The sequence below is a fragment of the Pristiophorus japonicus genome, chromosome 17 (assembly GCF_044704955.1).
Source record: "Pristiophorus japonicus isolate sPriJap1 chromosome 17, sPriJap1.hap1, whole genome shotgun sequence".
Classification (NCBI taxonomy): Eukaryota; Metazoa; Chordata; class Chondrichthyes; family Pristiophoridae; genus Pristiophorus; species Pristiophorus japonicus.
The window spans coordinates 124,223,393-124,245,147 of NC_091993.1; the positions used below are offsets into that span (position 1 = coordinate 124,223,393).

At 46.7% G+C, this 21,755-nt stretch overlaps 1 protein-coding gene across 2 annotated transcripts in view; it reads left to right on the plus strand.

Annotated features, from left to right (window-relative positions):
- The first annotated feature begins 8,891 nt into the window (after positions 1–8,891).
- The window catches only part of kcnd3 (potassium voltage-gated channel, Shal-related subfamily, member 3), a 407,742-nt gene continuing 394,878 nt past the window's right edge, over positions 8,892–21,755 (plus strand). For both annotated transcript variants that reach the window (XM_070859491.1, XM_070859492.1), the window contains exon 1: positions 8,892–10,003. In XM_070859491.1, coding sequence (XP_070715592.1) covers positions 8,892–10,003 — 1,112 coding nt within the window. The remainder of the gene's footprint in view (positions 10,004–21,755) is intronic.

The window sequence follows — 21,755 nt, forward strand, 5'->3', positions numbered from 1 at the left end:
AGATGGGCTGTTTCAGGGAGGCCGCGCCCAGCAGCGAGGTCGGGAGGCCGCGCCCAGCAGCGAGGTCGGGAGGTCGAGCCCAGCAGTGAGGTCGGGAGGTCGCGCCCAGCAGTGAGGTCGGGAGGTCGCGCCCAGCAGTGAGGTCGGGAGGTCAAGCCCAGCAGCGAGGTCGGGAGGTCGCGCCCAGCAGTGAGGTCGGGAGGTCGAGCCCAGCAGTGAGGTCAGGAGGTCGTGCCCAGCAGTGAGGTCAGGAGGTCGAGCCCAGCAGTGAGGTCAGGAGGTCGCGCCCAGCAGTGAGGTCAGGAGGTCACGCCCAGCAGTGAGGTCGGGAGGTCGCGTCCAGCAGCGAGGTCGGGAGATCGCGCCCAGCAGTGAGGTCGGGAGGTCGAGCCCAGCAGTGAGGTCGGGAGGTCGAGCCCAGCAGTGAGATCGGGAGGTCGAGCCCAGCAGTGAGGTCGGGAGGTCGAGCCCAGCAGCGAGGTCGGGAGGTCGAGCCCAGCAGTGAGGTCAGGAGGTCGTGCCCAGCAGTGAGGTCAGGAGGTCGTGCCCAGCAGTGAGGTCAGGTGGTCATACCCAGCAGTGAGGTCAGGAGGTCGTGCCCAGCAGTGAGGTCAGGAGGTCGTGCCCAGCAGTGAGGTCAGGAGGTCGTGCCCAGCAGTGAGGTTGGGAGGTCACGCCCAGCAGTGAGGTCAGGAGGTTGTGCCCAGCAGTGAGGTCAGGAGATCGTGCCCAGCAGTGAGGTCGGGAGGTCGAGCCCAGCAGCGAGGTCGGGAGGTTGAGCCCAGCAGTGAGGTCAGGAGGTCATGCCCAGCAATGAGGTCGGGAGGTTGAGCCCAGCAATGAGGTCAGGAGGTCGTGCCCAGCAGTGAGGTCAGGAGGTCGAGCCCAGCAGTGAGGTCAGGAGGTCGTGCCCAGCAGTGAGGTCAGGAGGTCACGCCCAGCAGTGAGGTCGGGAGGTCGCGCCCAGCAGTGAGGTCGGGAGGTCGAGCCCAGCAGTGAGGTCGGGAGGTCGAGCCCAGCAGTGAGGTCGGGAGGTCACGCCCAGCAGTGAGGTCAGGAGGTCGAGCCCAGCAGCATGAGAGGCTGGAGAGAGAACGGGAAAAGTGCAGCAGAGCCTGCAAATGGAGAGCAGCATGCTGGAGCTGGAGCTGGGCGGGGGCCTGGGGTACAGTGCCAGTACTGTATGGACCAGCAGCAGGCCGGTGTGGCAGCATGCCACTGCAGGGAGCAGCACGTGCTGCTGCAGGAGGGCGACGGCTGATTGCAGTGCGGGCAGGTACAGCAAGAGCGGCGAGGTCAGGGCGAAGGAACGGCAAGAGTTCGTAGAGGGATGTGATCGGGGCCCAGGAGAGGCGTGAGTTCGGGGGCAGCACGGCCCAGCCCACACTGCGATATGTGTGCGCACTTGGTCCGTGCAGCAGAGCTGGTCTCCAGTCGTCTCGGTTAATCCTTGCCACTGGACCAAGACTTCGCTCTGTCGAGCCCGTGTGGTGGCTGGTGTGCAACGGTCACCCCACGTTAAAAGAACTCACGCACCCTCTAGAATGAAGTTTGGGACCTGGAACAACAGGCACCTGATAACTCACATTAGTGTAGACGCAAGTCATCCTCGACTCCGGGGGACTGCCTAAGAGAGAGAAGGGAAGGGAGTAGATGGTTTAAAAATCACCTTTTTGGGGTCACCGTCTGACCTCCGTTGGGAAATGCAACACCTGGTGCAGACATGAGCCACGATGTTCAGGACTGTAGTGGAGAGTCGGCACGTTATATCACAGCGGCAGCTATCTGTCTAACCGCGGCTCCGCAAATCAGTCCCCACCCCCCAACCCCTGTCCTGTGATCCGACCCACAGCACCTATCGAGTCCTGTTGCTGCTTTAGTAAATGTTGAAATGGTTACATGGCGGGGGGGGGGGGGGAGCGGCGGGGGGGGGGGTGGGCACGGTATTCCTGGTCCCTGTACAAAGGCTGGAGCCAGGGTTCCATCATCTCAGCTTTCATTACAGTGACAGGCTGGAGCTTGGCAACATCTTTAAAGAAAAATAAAGGAGGAGTTTCATTTCTATAGCACCATTCACAACCTTAGAACTTTACAGCCAATGAAGTACTTTTGAAATACAGCAGCAGGCTCCCACAAACAGCAATGTGATAATGACCAGTTAATCTGTTTTAGTGATGTTGGTTGACAGTTAAATATTGGCCTCAGGAACACCAGGGAGAACTCCCCATCTCTTCTTCTTCAATAGTGACATGGGATCATTTGCGTCCACCTGAGAGGGCAGATGGGGCCTCGGTTTAACGTCTCATCTGAAAGACGGCACCTCCGACAGTGCAGCACTCCCTCAGCACTGCACTAAAGTATCGGCCTAGATTGTCTCTCTCAAGTCTCGTGGAATGGGACTTGAACTCACAACCATCTGACTCAGAGACAAGAGTGCTACCCACGGAGCCACGGTTGGCTTTGCAACTCGGTGTTGGGAGGGTTCAAATGTGTTCACCTCAAGCAAAAGCAAAACTATAAAAGTCAAATCCTGGTAACGTCCTTGTAAATCTTTTCAGGACTTTATTTTGTGCTTCAATATCCCTTTTGTAGTATGGAGAGCAGAACTACATACAGTGCTCCAATTGTGGTCTAACCAAGGTTACATCTAAATTTAACATTCACTCCTTTATTTTATATTCTATCCCTCTAGAAATGAATCCAATACTTTGTTGGCACTCTTTATGGTCTTATTAACTTGTGCCTCTACTTTTAGTCATTTATAATCTGTATTTGATCTCCGTATTTAAGGAATGATATACTTGCATTGGAGGCAATTCAGAGAAAGTTCACTAGGCTGATTCCGGACATGAGGGGGTTGACTTATGAGGCTAGGTTGAGTAGGTTGGGCCGCTACTCAGTGGAGTTCAGAAGAATGGGAGGTGATCTTATCGAAACAAATAAGATAATGAGGGGGCTTGACAAGGTGGATGCAGAGAGGATATTTCCACTCATAGGGGAAACTAAAACTAGGGGACATAGTCTCAGAATTAGGGGCCACCCATTTAAAACTGAGATGAGGAGGAATTTCTTCTCTCAGAGGGTTGTAAATCTATGGAATTCTCTACTGCAGAGAGCTGTGGAGGCTAGGTCATTGAATATATTTAAGGCGGAGATTGACAGATTTTTGAGTGATAAGGGAGTTGTGGTTTTAGCACATAATGGCGGGGGAGTGGGATTAGCTGAAGTGCTCTTGCAGAGAGCACTTGCATGATCAGATCAGCCATGATCTTATTGAATGGCAGAGCAAGCTCGAGGGGCCAGGTGGCCTACCAGTTCTCAATCCATGTCAGCACACTACCCCCAATCCCATATGCTTTAACTTTGCACATTAATCTCTTGTGTGGGACCTTGTCGAAAGCCTTCTGAAAGTCCAAATATACCACATCAACTGGTTCTCCCTTGTCCACTCTACTGGAAACATCCTCAAAAAATTCCAGAAGATTTGTCAAGCATGATTTCCCTTTCACAAATCCATGCTGACTTGGACCTATCATGTCACCTCTTTCCAAATGCGCTGCTATGACATCCTTAATAATTGATTCCATCATCTTACCCACTACTGAGGTCAGGCTGACCGGTCTATAATTCCCTGTTTTCTCTCTCCCTCCTTTTTTAAAAGTGGGGTTATATTGGCTACCCTCCACTTGATAGGAACTGATCCAGAGTCAATGGAATGTTGGAAAATGACTGTCAATGCATCCGCTATTTCCAAGGCCACCTCCTTAAGTACTCTGGGATGCAGTCCATCAGGCCCTGGGGATTTATCGGCCTTCAATCCCATCAATTTCCCCAACACAATTTCCCGACTAATAAGGATTTCCCTCAGTTCCTCCTCCTTACTAGACCCTCTGACCCCTTTTATATCCGAAAGGTTGTTTGTGTCCTCCTTAGTGAATACCGAACCAAAGTACTTGTTCAATTGGTCTGCCATTTCTTTGTTCCCCGTTATGACTTCCCCTAATCCTGACTGCAGGGGACCTACGTTTGTCTTTACTAACCTTTTTCTCTTTACATATCTATAGAAACTTTTGCAATCCGTCTTAATGTTCCCTGCAAGCTTCTTCTCGTACTCCATTTTCCCTGCCCTAATCAAACCCTTTGTCCTCCTCTGCTGAGTTCTAAATTTCTCCCATTTCCCGGGTTCGCTGCTATTTCTGGCCAATTTGTATGTCACTTCCTTCGCTTTAATACTATCCCTGATTTCCCTTGATAGCCACGGTTGAGCCACCTTCCCTTTTTTATTTTTACGCCAGACAGGAATGTACAATTGTTGTAGTTCATCCATGCGGTCTCTAAATGTCTGCCATTGCCCATCCACAGTCAACCCCTTAAGTATCATTCGCCAATTTATCCTAGCCAATTCACGCCTTATACCTTCAAAGTTACCCTTCTTTAAGTTCTGGACCATGGTCTCTGAATTAACTGTTTCATTCTCCATCCTAATGCAGAATTCCGCCATATTAATACCACAGAGAGTCATTCATCTGTTTGGAAAGGATAGATTTAACTCCAAGTGTTGTTAATGGAACCCTGCGCTCCTCCTGATAGTGGATATAAATGATATAAATTTTTAAAATATATAAAAGAGAGACATTTAGCTCAAATGTTGCATCAAGAACAGAGGCTCCAGGGGCTATTGGATCTTATTACCTGTACGTTTCTATCACAGGTTCAATCCCCCTTCCCACATAATTGAAAGGAGTTTAGTTTTACTCATTAGTGAGCCAAACATCTTGACACAACAGCAAAAGACCGCGAAGACTGGAATCTGAAATAAAAGCAGAAAATGCTGGAAATCTCAGCGGGTCAGGCAGCACCTGTGGAGAGAGAAACAGAGTTAACTTTCGGGTCGATGACCCTTCGTCAGAACTGAGGAATGTTCGGAATGAAAAGATTCTGAAGGAGCACTGAAAGGAGGAGGGGGGGACAAAAGGGAAAGTCGGTGGCAGGGTGGAAGACAGGAGAGATTAGAGAGACAAAAGGGATGATGAGCCGACTTGAGATGGTAATGGCAGAAGTTAGAAAAAGGTTAATCTGGATAGGGTGTGAATGGCGGGATAATTACCAGTTGCCACGGAAACAGAAAAAAATAAATAAGATGGGGGGGGGTTAAAAAACGAAGGAAAGCTAGCAAAATATGGGCAGAGTTTATGGTCTGAAATTGTTCAACTTTATTATTAACTTTCCTTTGTACAGAAATAGCCCGTGAACATTGTCAGTTAGCTGTCGGTTTGGTCTGACCCTTCAGGGCCGTGCTAAGTTACAAAAGGTGCAATTTAAAGCCAATATTAATTATTGTTTATTCACAACGGCACCATCTGTCTGCACTCTCCCGCCTTTAACAAAGCATCGCCTATCGTTAATTTCCAATTGGCTTCCAATCGCCTGTTGTAGTGAATTGTTTGTTAATGAGTTTGCAAGCCATTAAGAAGCTTGGAAAAAGAAACGAGAAGAAATATATCTCACTAGGCGGAAATAAGTCGTCTTAATCCGCCCTGCCCAGCATTGCCATTTGGGAAAAAAAAGTAGCAGCAATTGGGCGAGTTTGCAGTCTAAATGGAAACTGCGCCATCTAGCTATGGAGAAGGAATCAGCTCGCAACTTCACAATGCAAAGTGTAATAACTCTATCCATGACCGCGCCCCCACCGTCAAAATAATGATAATCAGATACTTTGCAAAGTGGAGGCTCCGCGCTCGCAATATATCAATATTGAGCAACTGATGTCTATATTGCGCCTCCAAGATTCAAAGAACTGCATTTAAATGCAGCAAGAGGTCTAAATGCCTAGCTGCGAGGATTTAGTTCCATTGCAAACTTTAACCCGTCCGCCCATTCCCAGATCCTGGATAACTTGACTTATTTCCAGCGCGTTTCAATCCAGATTTCAATACTGTCTTTGATTTTTTTTTTAACCCTTGTAAATATCACGCATGGTAGCCACTATTTTAACAGCCCGTGTTTAACAATTCTGCCTTGTCCTAGAAAGTGTGTTTTGTTTTATTGCTATTCTTCATAATAATGGGAAACAGAATTATCTGGGACAAAATAATGATGCTGTGAAATCTGAACGAATTATCGGGGACCTGAGTGTTTCTCGAATGAAACCGGAGTGGAGTGCATACGGCTCGTTTGCAAACACCAATCTCCTGCTGCGTGGGATCTTTCTGTATTAATAACACCACAAAAACCGATAAACTCTCAGAAATCGGTGTAACGGTCTGTCGTCTCGCTCTGGAGGAGGCGACATCCCCAACAGATTTCTAAACACAGAGGCTGCAGCCAATGAAGTACCTTTTTTGAAGTGCAGTCACTGTTGCAATGTGGCAAACAGCAGCCAATTTGCGCACAGCAAGCTCCCACAAACAGCAATGTGATAACGAGCCAGATAATCTGCTTTTTTTTTTAGTGATGGTGGTTGAGGGATGAATATTGGCCCCAGGGCACCGGAGAGAATTCCCCCTGCTCTTCTTCAAAATAGTGCCTTAGTATCCATTAATGCTCAAGTCCCTGGAGTGGGACTCGAACCCACAACCTTCTGACTCAGAGGCGAAAGTGCTGCTGCCCACTGAGCCGCAGATGACATTCTGATGCATTTAATCAAGGATTTTTCGGAGCCTTTTTATAAATGTTGTAAAGAATGAGACACGTGCTAGTCATTTACATACCGACAATGCGTTCATGAAATAAATGCATCAGTTTGCGTTTTTCATTCCTGACGGTAAAGCTGTCGGTACAAGTCCTCCCTTTCATTCTACAACTAACGCCACAGAGTAAACCAATGGTGAGGGGAGCGTTGAGCCTCGCACTGCAGGAGAGCCCGTGGCCCTCCCGGGCCCAGGAAAGGTGAGTTCACAGCAGTTCTCCTCTCACCCTTTGCACCCTGGCGGCATGTGCGCCCAGTGGGAGTGCCCCCTGGTTGGGAGGCGCCGCTTGTCCGGGCGCGTTGAGAAATAGATTGAATCAATGAAAGATAACGATGTGTGTCAGTTTCTGTAAAGACAAGCCAATGCACCATGCACGAGGGTAGCAGCTTTTACCCTGGGTTATACTTCCAGCATCTAACAGGTTGTGCATTGTAAAGACTGGATTTCGCCCTCTCTCTCTCACACACACACTTTTTCTCCCGATCTCTCTCTCTCGCTCTATCACACACACTCGTTTCTCTCTTTCCCTTTTTCTCTCACACACACTCTTTCTGCCTCTCTTTCTCTGTCACACACTTTCTCTCTCCCTCTCTCTTTCTCCCTCCCTCTCTCTTTCTCCCCCCCCCTTCTCTTTCTCCCCCCCCCCTCTCTCTTTCTCTCCCTCTTTCTCTCTTTCTCTCCCTCGTTCTCTCTTTCTCTCCCTCGTTCTCTATTTCTCTTTCCCTCGTTCTCTCTTTCTCTATTTATCTTTCTCTCTCACACACTCTCTCCATCCCGCCCTCTCTGTCTTTATCTCTCTCTCTCTCTCTCTCTTTCTCTCTCGCTGTCTCTTTCTTTCTCCCATTTTCTCTCTCTCTTTCAGTACTAAATCTCTATGGGCTTAGATACAGTGGCTGAGGCGGGTGGGGGCGGGGGGCGGGGGGCGGTGGGAGCACTGTCCATCATCCTAGCCCAGACATACCATCACAACCCTGACCCGCCTATCGCACCGTGCCATTTAAAGTAGAGAACGACAGAGAGAGAGAGAGAGAGAGGTAATAAGTCAAACATTTGGAAATAATAGTGATAAACCATAAACCTGTTACCTTAACCTGGGAACAAAGTGAGCAAGGAAAAAAAAACCGGTGACGAGGAAGCAATGTCACATTGGCGCGGCTGATTCCCTCCTCTCCCTCTCGCTCTTATGACTGGATCTACACCGGGTTGCTCACTGCTGCGGGATTCACCTCCTTAATCTCAGAGTTGTTTTTATAGGATACCTTTGTCCTCCAGAATACAGAACGGATTGTCCTTGTAAGCAAGAACTGGAGTCTCGCTTCCGTTCCCAAGGTAAACGCGCTCTCTGTTTTTCGATTTAATAAAGAACCCAACACGCTCTTCTCCAAAGTTTCCTACTTTTTCCTTTTACAGAGACCCTGTTGCCGGCTATAATTTGCCTCGGGTTTCTCTGTTATTTTTTTAAAAATGCAACCGATGTATTTATAAAATGAGGGGTCGGTTGAGTCACTTGCACAATGAGTTTGCCATTTCTCCTGCGCAATTTCATATTTGCTTTTATGTTTTTAATTGTTCCTCTATGATTGGAGATTTATTTCATTGGGGGGGGGGGGGGGGGAAGGGTTGCCTTCAACGTGGTGCCAGATCTCCTCAATCATCTCCCGTACACTTCATCCAGTTCCTCCACTTATTTGCCCATCAGCGAGATGCCTGTCCTTCACTAGAGAGAGGGCATGGCTGGCAGTGGCACTGGTAAGAAAGCTAGAACACGGAAGATCTGTCTTTTATTTTATAACAAATGACACAAATCCTAAAAAATGTTAGTTAGAATGTGGTTGAGATCAATTAACAGTAATTAATTGCAAGCCTAGTTTGCAAATTGTAGAGAGAAGGGGCGGCGGGGGGGGGTGTGGGGGTGTGCAAGTCGATTGTGTGTAATGATTCGGGGCGTTAAATGTATTTGCATGTTAGTGTGAGAGGATTGCATGAAATATAACAGGGGGACCTTTACGCCTTGGCGATGCTAGGTGGGGTGTCGGTACATTGTGGTAACTTTGTCGCGCCAGTGTCGGTGATAGACCATGTGTGTGTTGACGAGCAGTGATCTTGAGGTGGAAAATTGGTCTCTGTCTTCGCCTCCAGATGTTGCCTAGTCGCCAGCGGAGGTGGCGCTCGCTCTAGCCGCTCTGCCAGTTGGGTGTCGCGATGGCGGCCGGAGTAGCGGCGTGGCTGCCCTTCGCCCGGGCTGCGGCCATAGGATGGATGCCAGTGGCCACTTGCCCCATGCCCATCGCCCCGGTCGACAAGCAGAAGAAACAGGACGAGCTGGTGATCCTCAACGTGAGCGGCAGGCGCTTCCAAACTTGGAAGAACACCCTGGAGAGGTTCCCCGACACCTTGCTGGGCAGCACGGAGAAGGAATTCTTCTTCCACGAGGAGAGCAAGGAGTACTTCTTCGACCGGGATCCTGACATCTTCAGAAACGTGTTGAATTTTTACAGGACGGGGAAGTTGCACTACCCGCGGCACGAGTGCATCTTAGCCTATGATGAAGAGCTGGCTTTCTTTGGCATCATCCCCGAGATCATCGGCGATTGCTGCTACGAAGAGTACAAGGACCGAAAGAGAGAGAACGCCGAGAGGTTGATGGACGACAGTGACTCGGAAAACAAGGCGGAGAGGAACTTGCCTTCTCGCACCTGCCGCCAGACCATGTGGCGGGCCTTTGAGAACCCCCACACCAGCACCTTGGCCTTGGTCTTCTACTATGTCACTGGCTTCTTCATCGCCGTGTCCGTCATCACGAACGTGGTGGAGACGGTGCCCTGCGGCATTGGCCCGGAAGATGTCAAGGACCTACCGTGCGGGGAGCGCTACGGCGTGGCTTTCTTCTGCCTAGACACCGCCTGTGTCATGATCTTCACGGTCGAGTACCTGCTCCGCCTGTTCGCGGCCCCCAGCCGCTCCAGGTTCATGAGGAGCGTGATGAGCATTATCGACGTGGTGGCCATCATGCCTTACTACATTGGCCTGGTCATGACCAACAACGAGGACGTGAGCGGCGCCTTCGTGACCCTGCGGGTCTTCAGAGTCTTCCGGATTTTCAAGTTCTCTCGCCACTCCCAAGGGCTGAGGATCCTGGGTTACACCCTGAAGAGCTGTGCCTCTGAACTTGGCTTCCTCTTGTTCTCCCTCACCATGGCCATCATCATCTTTGCCACCGTGATGTTCTATGCTGAAAAGGGGTCGACCCACAGCAAGTTTACAAGCATCCCCGCCTCTTTTTGGTACACCATCGTCACCATGACGACCCTGGGGTAGGTCCTCAGCTTTTCTTTTTGTGTGTGTCCGTGTTGCGCTCTCGAGATAAATGTCGGGGTTCAAAACGCTACCTCTGTGTTCATCATCTACGTCCATGCAACTGGCGCCTGGAATAAATCCTGGGGACATCAGGCGGAGAAAATTATGTGATCTGTTTTCTTTTACAAGGCACTAAAAGTTATTCGGCTTGCAAAATAATGTTTCATTTAATAGATGTTAAACGTGCTTTTTATTTAGTAACACGGGGCAAATCGTTGTAAGTGGAAAAAGGATTAATTAAATACCGCCTCGGCTCCAGATTATACGGAAACTGTTTGAATTTATGAACAGTCTGGACATTTGAAATTACATTTTCGGAAATAACACTGCTTAATCTCGCTTTCTAAGTGCCAGACATCGCCAATGGATGTTGCCTCTCGGACTTGAGTCAGAAGGGCAGGGGTAGATATTAATCTTCCTCCAGCAGTAGTGCAGAAAGTTTGCTTTATCAAGAGAGTGCAAAATTAAAAGCCTGAGTGAACCAGGACAAGCATATAGACTTCGGTAGCTTTACCTGTGCTTAACTCCTTCTGACCTACTCTCCCCAGTTACTGCACTCTTCCACAAGACAACGGGTTAAAAGCAGCCAATTCCATAATCAGACTTTATCTATTGTAACACCACCATCAACTGTCATATTTCATTTTAATCGAGAAGAAATATAGAAAAAAAAAGCACCGTGTTATCTCTGCATAAAAGAGTGTAATAAAGGGACAGTTTCCTTGTCATAAAGGACTGAATTGGTTTGTTGGAGGGGGGGGGTGTGGAACCAGGCTGTCTATATAATCTGACAAACGTTTCGACCATAAATAATGTCACGCACACACACACACACACACAAAAGTGTTTTGTCAGATTTCTCGGGCTAGTGACCTTGAGATTTAAGTGTTGCCGTGTGAAAGCTTGTGACAACAGCAATAAACTTTTTACAAGGGAACTTCGCGGGATGAGCGCTGTCTGGTGCTGAATACTGATCGCAGTCGCTGTCCCCGGTGCTGAAACTCCGCTGGTTCATTTCAGGGTGGTGGGTGCTCATTTCTGCTAACTTTATTTTTACAACCCGCTCGCCTTTTTTAAAATTTTGATCTTGATTTGTTTCTCTCTCTGTTTCCCACGGCAGCTGCTAATTATTGCCCCATTCACGCCCTATCTAGACTCATCTTTTGTTTCCTAACTTGTGCCATTACCATCTCAGAAATCATCATCATGATAGGCAGTCCCTCGAAACTGAGGAAGACTTGCTTCCACTCCAAAAATGAGTTCTCAGGTGGCTGTGCAGTCCGATGCGGGAATTCATTTTTGAAGGGTGGAAGATGCCTGTGCGTGGGTTCGTTTAACGTGGGGTGGCCATTGAACACCGGCTACCGCACGGGCTGAGCAGAGCGAAGTCTTGGTCCGGTGGCAAGGGGTTCCGAGACGACTGGAGACCACGCTCTACTGTGTGGGGCTAATTGCCTATGGTGGGGTGTAAACCGTAAGCAGCGCCTTCGGGAGAGGTGGTGGGAGATCTGCGGTGTGATGATTAGGAGGGGATGAGAGACGCTGGGGCCCTGTGACATTTTAATCTTCTCAAAGGGTCGTGGGAGAAGTCAGAGTGGCTGCCACCATTACCCGGGCCACAGGCTGCACTAAAAAAGGAAGATCTACTCTTTTAAAAAAAAAAGCTGAGACCCATTTGCCTGACCCTCTGAGATTTCCAGCATTTTCTGCTTTATTTTGGATTCCAGCATCCTCAGTGTTTTGCTTTTCCATTACCATCTTAATTTGGCCCATCATCCCTTTTGCCTCTCAAATCTCTCTTGCCATCCCCTCTCTTGCTATCACAGACCTTCCCTTTTGTCTGCTCCCCACCCCCTCCCCCCCACACCACCACCACCACTCCACACTTTCCCTGCCCCTTGCACTTCCTTAAGAATCTGTTACATTTCGAATTCTGCCAGGTCTGACGAAGGGTCACCGACCTGAAATGCTAACTCTGTTTCTCTCTCCACAGATGCTGTCTGAACCACTGAGATTTCCAGCATTTTCTGTTTTTATTTCAGATTCCAGCATCCACAGTATTTTGCTTTTGTATTTCTGGGAGCTTGATGTTTCCTTGCATTTAATGCTGTCATCACCGCAGTCGTTAATCTTCTGTCTGTCGATATGTTACTGTTACAGGGCATTAAGGGCTATCATAAGAAATTGGCTCAGTGGGTCGCTTGTTGAAGTCAACAACAACCACTTGTATTTATATAGCACCTTTAACATAGTGAAACATCCCAAGGCACTTCACAGGATTATTATGAGATGAAAACATTGACACAGAACCACATAACATAGAAACCTACAGCGCAGAAGATGGCCATTTCGACCCATCATGTCCGCGCCGGCCAACAAAGAGCCACACTGCCCTCAGTCAGCAGCCCTGAAGGTTACATATAAACCTATGAACAATGAACAATGGCGGAAAGGTAACGAATATCCGGCCCAACCAGTCCACCCCACACGACTGCGACACCCCCATGCACCGCAACATTCTACATCCCAACTGGAGCCATGTGATCTCCTGGGAGAGGCAAAAGCCAGATTAAAAACCCAGGCCAATGGTGGAAAAAGATCTGAGAAAACTCTTCTCCAACCCATCCGGGTGATCGAAACTAGTCCAGGAGATCACCCTAGCCATATTCGATTCCCTGCAGTACATACCATTGTATCTGCACCAGCCAACAAGAGGTTATCCAGCCTAATCCCAATTACCAGCTCTAGGTCCGCAACCCTGCAGGTTACAGCACTTTAAGTGCCCATCCAAGTACCTTTTTAAATGTGGTGAGGGTTTCTACATCCACCACCCATCCAGGTAGTGAGTTCCAGACTCCCACAACCCTCTGCATGAAGAAGCCACCCCTCAAATCCCCGTAGACCTTCCACCAACCACGTTAAGACTATACCCCTTCATAATTGACCCCTCCACCAATGGAAATAGGCCTTGCTATCTACTATATCCAGGCCCCTCAAAATTTTATACACTTCAATGAGGTCTCCTCTCAGCCTCGTCTGTTCCAATGAGAATAAACCCAGCCTATCCATTCGGTCCTCATAGCTAAGATTCTCCATTCCAGGCAGTATCCTAGTAAATCTCCTCTGCACCCTCTCTAGTGCAATCACATCCTTCCTATAATACGGCAACCAGAACTGCACACAGTACTCCAGCTGTGGCCTCACCAAAGTATTATACAATTTAAGGATAACCTCCCTGCTCTTGTAGTCTATGCCTCGACCAATAAAGGCAAGCATTCCGTATGCCTTCTTAACCACCTTATCCACCTGGCCTGCTACTTTCAGGGATCTGTGGACAAGCACTCCAAGGTGACCTTTGTTCATCTACACTTCTAAGTGGCCTACCATTTAATGGGTATACACTTTCCTTATTAGCACTTTCCAAGTGCATTACCTCACACTTCTCTGAATTAAATTCCATTTGCCACTGTTCTGCCCACCTGACCAGTAGATTGATATCCTCCTGCAGTCGATGACTTTCCTCTTCATTATCAACCACACAGCCAATTTTAGTATCATCTGCAAACCTCTTAATCATACTCCCTATATTCAAATCTAGATCATTGATGTATACCACAAAAAGCAAGGGACCCAGTACTGAGCCCTGCGGAACCTCACTGGAAACATCCTTCCAGTCACAAAAACATCCATCAATCATTACCCTTTGCTTCCTACCTCTGAGCCAATTTTGGATCCAACTTGCCACTTTGCCCTGGATCCCATGGGCTTTAACCTTTGTGACCAGTCTACCATGCGGGACCTTATCAAAAGCTTTGCTAAAGTCCATATATACTACATTGTACGCGCTACACTCCAACCCACCTGGTTACCGCCTCAAAAAATTCAATCAGGTTAGTCAAACTCGATCTTCCCTTAACAAATCCATGCTGACTGTCCCTAATTAATCCTTGCCTTTCTAAATGTAGATTTATCCTTTCTTTCAGGATTTTTTCCAATAATTTCCAATAATTTTCCCACCGCTGAGGTTAGGCTGACAGGCTTGTAATTACTCGGCCTATCCCTTTCTCCCTTCTTAAACAAGAGTACCACATTATCAGTTGTCCAGTCTTCTGACCTTGCCCGAATCCAAAGAGGACTGGAAAATGATGGTCAAAGCCTCTGCTATTTCCTCTTTTACTTCACTCACCAGCCTGGGATACATTTCATCTGGGCCTGGGGATTTATTTATTTTCAATGCTGCTAAACCCCTTAATACCTCCTCTCTCACTATGTTTATTTCATTGAGAATTTCACACTCCTCCTCAATAGCAGTATCTGCATTGCCCCTTTCCTTTTTAAAACAGATGCAAAGTATTCATTAAGAACCATACCAACATCTTCTGCCTCCACACAAAGATTACCCTCATGGTCGCTAATAAGCCCTGCCTTTTCTTTAGTTATCCTCTTGCTCTTAATATATTTATAGAACATCTTTGGTTTTTCCTTAATTTTACTTGCCGATAATTTTTTATGCTCTCTCTTAACATTCCTAATATCCTTTTTAATTTTACCTCTGAACTTTCTATATTCCTCCAAAGATGCTACACTATTTAGCCATCTGGATATGACATAAGCTTCCCTATTTTTTCTTTATCCTCCCCTGTAAGTCCCTAGACATCCAGGGGGCTCTAGAATTGTTATTCCCACCCTTTTTTTTTAAGGGCACATGTTTGGCCTGAGCCCTCCGGATCTCTGCCTTGAATGCCTCCCACTGTTCCGACACTGATTTACCTATAAGTAGCTGTTTCCAGTCCACTGTGGCCAAATCACTCCTCAACTTAGCAAAGTTAGCTTTTCCCCAATTTGGGACTTTTAATCCTGGCCTATCCTTGTCCTTATCCATAACTAACTTGAAACTGACTGAATTATGGTCACTGGCACCCAAGTGCTCTCCCATGGATACCCCTTCCACCTGCCCAGCTTCATTCCCCAAAACAAAATCGAAAACCGCTCCCTCTCGTGTTGGGCTTGTTACATGCTGACTAAAAGTAGTAATTAGCGCAGGTGACCAAACACTTAGTCAAAGAGGTTTGTTTTAAGAAGGAAACAGAAATAAAGAGCTTGGGGCCTAGGCAACAGATGGCACGGCCACCAATGGTTGGGTGATTATAATCAGGGATGCTCAAGAGGGCAGAATTAGAGGAGCGCAGACATCTCGGGGAGTTGTGGGGCTGGAGGAGATTACAGAGATAGGGAGGGGCGAGGCCATGGAGGGATTTGAAAACAAGGATGAGATTTTTGAAGTCGAGTCATTGTTTAACCGGAAGCCAAAGTAGGTCAGCGAGCACAGGTGTGATGGGTGAGCAGGACTTGGTACGAGTTGAGACATGTCAAAAGGTTGTTGGTTCAAGTTCCACTCACAAAGATTCGATCACACAATCCGGGCTGACACTCCACTCCAGTGCAGTGCAAAGAGAGTGCTAGACTGTCGAAGGTGCCATGTTTCACTTTCACTCAAATAGCAGATTGAGAAATGCCAGGCCTCAGCTGTGGCTCAGTGGGTAGCACTCTTGCTTCTGAGTCAGAAGGTTGTGGGTTCAACTCTCACCTCATAAAAATGAGCATAAAAATCTAGGTTGACACTCCCAGTGCAGTACTGTCGGAGGTGCTGTCTTTTGGTTGAGCCTTTAAATTAAGGTTCCGCCTGCTCTCTCAGCGGCGCTATTTTGAAGAAGACCAGGGGAGTTATCCCTGCTGTCCTGGTCAATATTTATCCCTCAACCAACGTCACTAAACAACAGATGATCTGGTCATTGTCACATTGCTGTTTGTGGGAGCTTGCTGTGTGTGAATCGGCCACTGTGGTTCCTACATTACAACAGTGACTACACTTCAAAAAGTACTTCAATAGCTGTAGAGCAACTTTGAGATGTTCTGAGGTCATGAAAGGTGCTATATACATGCAAGTTCGTTCTTTCTTACTTTGGGAACTTAGGCGACCTTAGCAATGTAGAAAACAACAACAACAACTTGTACTTATATAGCACCTTCAACAAAGTAAAACATCCCAAGGTGCTTCACCAAGGAGGGTTATAAGACAAAACAAATAAACTTGACACTGAGCCATATAAGAAGAAATTAGCACAGGAACTTGGTCACAGAGGTAGGTTTTAAGGAGAGTCTTAAAGGAGGAAAGAGAGGTAGAGGCAGAGAGGTTTAGCCAGGGAGTTCCAGAGCTTGGGGCCCAGGCAGCTGAAAGCATGGCCACTAATGGTTGAGCGGTTATAAAGGGGATGCTCGAGGGCAGAATTTGAGGAGCATAGACATCTCGGGGGGTGGGGGGTGGTTGTGAGGCAGAAGGAGATTACAGAGATAGGGAGGGGCGAGGGGCGAGGTCATGGAGGGATTTGTAAACAAGGATGAGAATTTTGAAATAGAGGCGTTGCTTAACCGGGAACCAATGTAGTTCAGCGAGCACAGAGGGTGATGGGTGAGTGGGACTTGGTGCGAGGTAAGACATGGGCTACCGAGTTTTGGATGACCTCAATTTTATGTTGGGTAGAATGTGAGAAGCCAGCCAGGAGTGCATTGGAATAGTCAAGTCTAGAGGTAACAAAGGCATGGATGAGGGTTTCAGCAGTAGATGAGCTGAGGCAGGGGCAGCAACAACTAAGGACAAAGTTGTTAATGAGGAAGGGCAGAGATTTTGATGGGGCTAACCTTACAGCATAGCAGTGTTGGAATAGTCTCCTGGAACTAGTTAGGATTATTATGGCTTTGTAATTCACATTTTATCAGCATATGATAATATCATTAATTTTTCATTTGGAAATTTACAAGAAAACAAAAATCAAGGCCGTTCAAGCAATTAAGATCATTTTTAATAACTGTCAAAGTTTTATTTGATAGGTCTTCTATTATCATTCTGAGCCCCTTTCATTTATCTAGTTCTTGTGTAGAATCATTTATCTCTGCAGATTGGAAATGACTCTCCAACGTCATCAACAGAGAAAGGCATTATACTTTGATAACTGAAATCTATCTAAAATCTGAAGCAACATTTGACTTGCGGATGATATTCTCTTTAAATACATATCCATTCTTCAAGAACAAATCACTTTTGCTTAAATGTAACCATTTTACATTATATTTTCTTAGTGTCTATAGAACAGAATACAGAAGGAATACATGTATTTTTAGAAACAGAAAAAAAGCCATTAGACATATCCAGCCCATGCATTTTTGATATATCCAGCCCCACACTGTGCACCTTAGCACCATAATCTCTAATCCCTCCGCTCACCAGAAATACACTTGATTATCTTGTCAACTCATTTACATTCCCTGCTTCAACAACCTGCCTGATAACATATTCCATAACTCTCTGGCCCTTTGCACAAAAAGTCGCATCTGACCTCCCTTCTCGCTCCTAGCCTTCTAATTTTTACTTTGATTCCTCTGGTATTTGAACCCTACACATGACGAATAATTTGCTTGCATCAGGTAAGAAATCGATCTTCAGTATTGTTGCAGATGAAGAATATAATTCAAAATAAAAAATAAGTGGAAGTAACTGCTCTTACATTTATTGTCTTTAGAGCTAGTAGAATCTTCCTTTACATTATCTTCTCTGTCTTCCAAAGTCTTGGACCACAAGCCATCCCCTCAGCTAATAGGTTGTAGAGGCAGACTGCTGTTTGATATTTTCAACTTCCCTTCTTGTCCTATCCCTTAGGAATGATTTAGTGGGGTACGGTAGTGCAGTGGTTATGTTACTGGAGTAACAATGCAGAGAATGCCAGTTCAAATCCCACCATGGGAATTTAATATTTATGGGGAGCGGGCAGGGAAGTGGAGCTGAGTCCAAGATCAGATCAGCCATGATCTTATTGAATGGCGGAGTAGGCTCGAGGGGCCAGATTGCCAACTCCTGCTCCTAATTCTTATGTTCTTAGATGGTCCAAGCAATTTACTTGTTTCCTTCACGCTGTGGCTCAGTGGGCAGCACACTTGCCTCTGAGTCAGAAGGTTGTGGGTTCATGTCCCAGTCCAGTGAATTGAGCACATAACACCGAGGCTCATACTCCCAGTGCAGTGCTGAGGGTGCCATCTTTCAGATGAGATGTTAAACCGAGGACCAGTCTGCCCTCTCAGGTGGATGTAAAAGATCCCAAGGCACTATTTTGAAGAAGAGCAGGGGAGTTCTCCCTGTTGTCCTGGCCAATATTTATCCCTCAATCAACATAACTGAAACAGATTATTTGGTCATTATCATGAATAGAGAACTGGTTGGCAGACAGGAAGCAGAGAGTCGGGATTAATGGGTCCTTTTCAGAATGGCAGGCAATGACTAGTGGAGTACCACAGGGCTCAGTGTTGGGACTCCAGCTCTTTACAATATACATTAACGATTTAGATGAAGGAATTGAGTGTAATATCTCCAAGTTTGCAGATGACACTAAACTGGGTGGCGGTGTGAGCTGTGAGGAGCATGCTAAGAGGCTGCAGGGTGACTTGGACAGGTTAGGTGAGTGGGCAAATGCATGGCAGATGCAGCATAATGTGGATAAATGTGAGGTTATCCATTTTGGGGGCAAAAACACGAAGGCAGAATATTATCTGAATGGCGGCAGATTAGGAAAAGGGGAGGTGCAATTAGACCTGGATGTCATGGTTCATCAGTCATTGAAAGTTGGCATGCAGGTACAGCAGGCGGTGAAGAAGACAAATGGTATGTTGGCCTTCATAGCTAGGGGATTTGAGTATAGGAGCAGAGAGGTCTTACTGCAGTTGTACAGGGCCTTAGTGACGCCTCACCTGGAATATTGTGTTCAGTTTTGGTCTCCTAATCTGAGGAAGGATGTTCTTGCTATTGAGGGAGTGCAGCGAAGGTTCACCAGACTGATTCCAGGGATGGCAGGACTGTCATATGAGGAGAGACTGGATCAACTGGACCTTTATTCACTGGAGTTTAGAAGGATGAGAGGGGATCTCGTAAAAACGTGTAAGATTCTGACGGGACTGGACAGGTTAGATGCGGGAAGAATGTTCCCGATGTTGGGGAAGTCTAGAACCAGGGGACATAGTCTTAAGATAAGGGGTAGGCCATTTAGGACTGAGATGAGGATAAACTTCTTTACTCAGAAAGAGTTAACCTGTGGAATTCCCTGCCGCAGAGAGTTGTTGACGCCAGTTCATTGGATATATTCAAGAGGGAGTTAGATATGGCCCTTACGTCTAAGGGGATCAAGGGGTATGGAGAGAGATCAGGAAAGGAGTACTGAGGGAGTTATCAGCCATGATCTTATTGAATGGCGGTGTAGGCTCGAAGGGCTGAATGGCCTACTCCTGCACCTATTTTCTATGTTTCTATGTTTCTATGTTTCTATGTTTCTATCACATTTCTGTTTGGCTGGCTGCATTTCCCACATTACAACAGTGACTACACTCCAAACAGTACTTCATTGGTTGTAAAGTGCTTTGAGACGTCTGGTGGTCATGTAAGGCACTATGTAAATGCAAGTCTTCCTTTCTCACCATGATCTCTGCCCATCAGCTGTACCATACATAGAAACAGAAGTAGGCCATTCAGCCCCTTGAACCTGTTCCGTCATTCTGTTAGATCTTGGCTGGTACCTGAAACATTTGATCTATACCCATTGAGTCCCTAAAAGCTATTGACCTCAATTTCAAAAGTTTTTATTGACCCAGCATTCCCTTTGTGTGAGGAAGTACTCCCTGATTTCACCCTAGAATGGTCCAGCTATAATTTTAAGGTTATGTCACCTTACTCTCGATTCACCCATCAGAGGAAATACTTTCTCTGTATCTACCCTGTACAATCCTTTATCATTTTAAACACCTCCATTAGATCACCCCTCAATCTTTGATACTTAAGAGTTTACAAGCCAAGTCTATGCAACCTGTCCTCATGATTTAACCCTTTAAACCTTGGTATCATTCTGGTGATTCTGTACTGCACCAACTCCAAGGCTAAAATATCCTTCCTGAACACAGTACTCCAGATTTCTTATTCCACAGTGACATAACCTAAGGGACTTCAGTTACATGGGCAGACTGGAGAAGCTGGGGCTGCTCTCATTGGAGCAAAGAAGGTTGAGAGGAGAATAGATAGAGGTGTTCAAAAAGCATGAGCGGTCAGGATGGATTAAATAGAGCTACAGAGAGACCTGGGGGTCCTGGTGCATGAAACACAAAAGGTTAGTATGCAGGTAAAGCAAGTGATCAGGAAGGCAAATGGAATCTTGGCCTTTATTGCAATAGGGATGGAGTATAAAAGCAGGGAAGTCTTGCTACAGTTATATAGGGTATTGGTGAGGCCACACCTAGAATACTGCTTGTAGTTTTGGTTTCCATATTTAAGAAAGGATATACTTGCTTTGGAGGTGGTTCAGAGAAGGCTCACTAGGTTGATTCCGAAGATGAGGGGCTTGACTTATGAGGAAAGATTGGGCCTCTACTCATTGGAATTCAGAAGAATGAGAGGTGATCTTATTGAAACGTATACGATTATGAGGGGGCTTGACAAGGTGGATGCAGAGAGGATGTTTCTACTGATAGGGTAGACTAGAACTAGTACATAGTCTCAGAATAAGGGGCCGCCCATTTAAAACTGAGATGAGGAGGAATTTCTTCTCTCAGACGGTTGTGGATCTGTTGAATTCGCTGCCTCAGAGAGCTGTACAAGCTGGGACATTGAATACATTTAAGACAGTTTCTTAACTGATAAGGGAATAAAGGGTTATAGGGAGCAGTCAGGGAAGTGGACCTGAGTCCATGATCGGACCAGCCATGATCGTATTAAATGGTGGAGCAGGCTCGAGGGGCCGTATGGCCTACTCCTGCTCATATTTCTTATGTTCCCATTGGCGGAAGGGTCAAGAACCAGCGGGCACAGATTTAAGGTGACTGGCAGAAGAATTTCCTGCACCCGGAAATCGTAGAATGGAGAATGAAACAGTTAATTCAGAGACCATGGTCCAGAACTTAAAGAAGGGTAACTTTGATGGTATGAGGCGTGAATTGGCTAGGATAGATTGGTGAATGATACTTAAGGGGTTGACAGTGGATGGGCAATGGCAGACATTTAGAGACCGCTTGGATGAACTACAACAATTGTACATCCCTGTCTGGCGTAAAAATAAAAAAGGAAAGGTGGCTCAACCGTGGCTATCAAGGGAAATCATGGATACTATTAAAGCCAAGGAAGTGGCATACAAATTGGCCAGAAATGTCAGCGAACCCGGGGACTGGGAGAAATTTAGAACTCAGCAGAGGAGGACAAAGTGTTTGATTAGGGCAGGGAAAAATAGAGTACAAGAGGAAGCTTGCAGGGAACATTAAAACAGACTGCAAAAGCTTCTACAGATATGTAAAGAGAAAAAGGTTAGTAAAGACAAACATAGGTCCCTTGCAGTCAGAATCAGGGGAAGTCATAACGGGGAACAAAGAAATGGCAGACCAATTGAACAAGTACTTTGGTTCGGTATTCACTAACGAGGACACAAACAACCTTCCGGATATAAAAGGGGTCAGAGGGTCGAGTAAGAAGAAGGAACTGAGGGAAATCCTTATTAGTCGGGAAATTGTGTTGGGGAAATTAATGGGATTGAAGGCCGATAAATCCCCAGGGCCTGATGGACTGCATCCCAGAGTACTTAAGGAGGTGGCCTTGGAAATAGCGGATGCATTGACAGTCATTTTCCAACA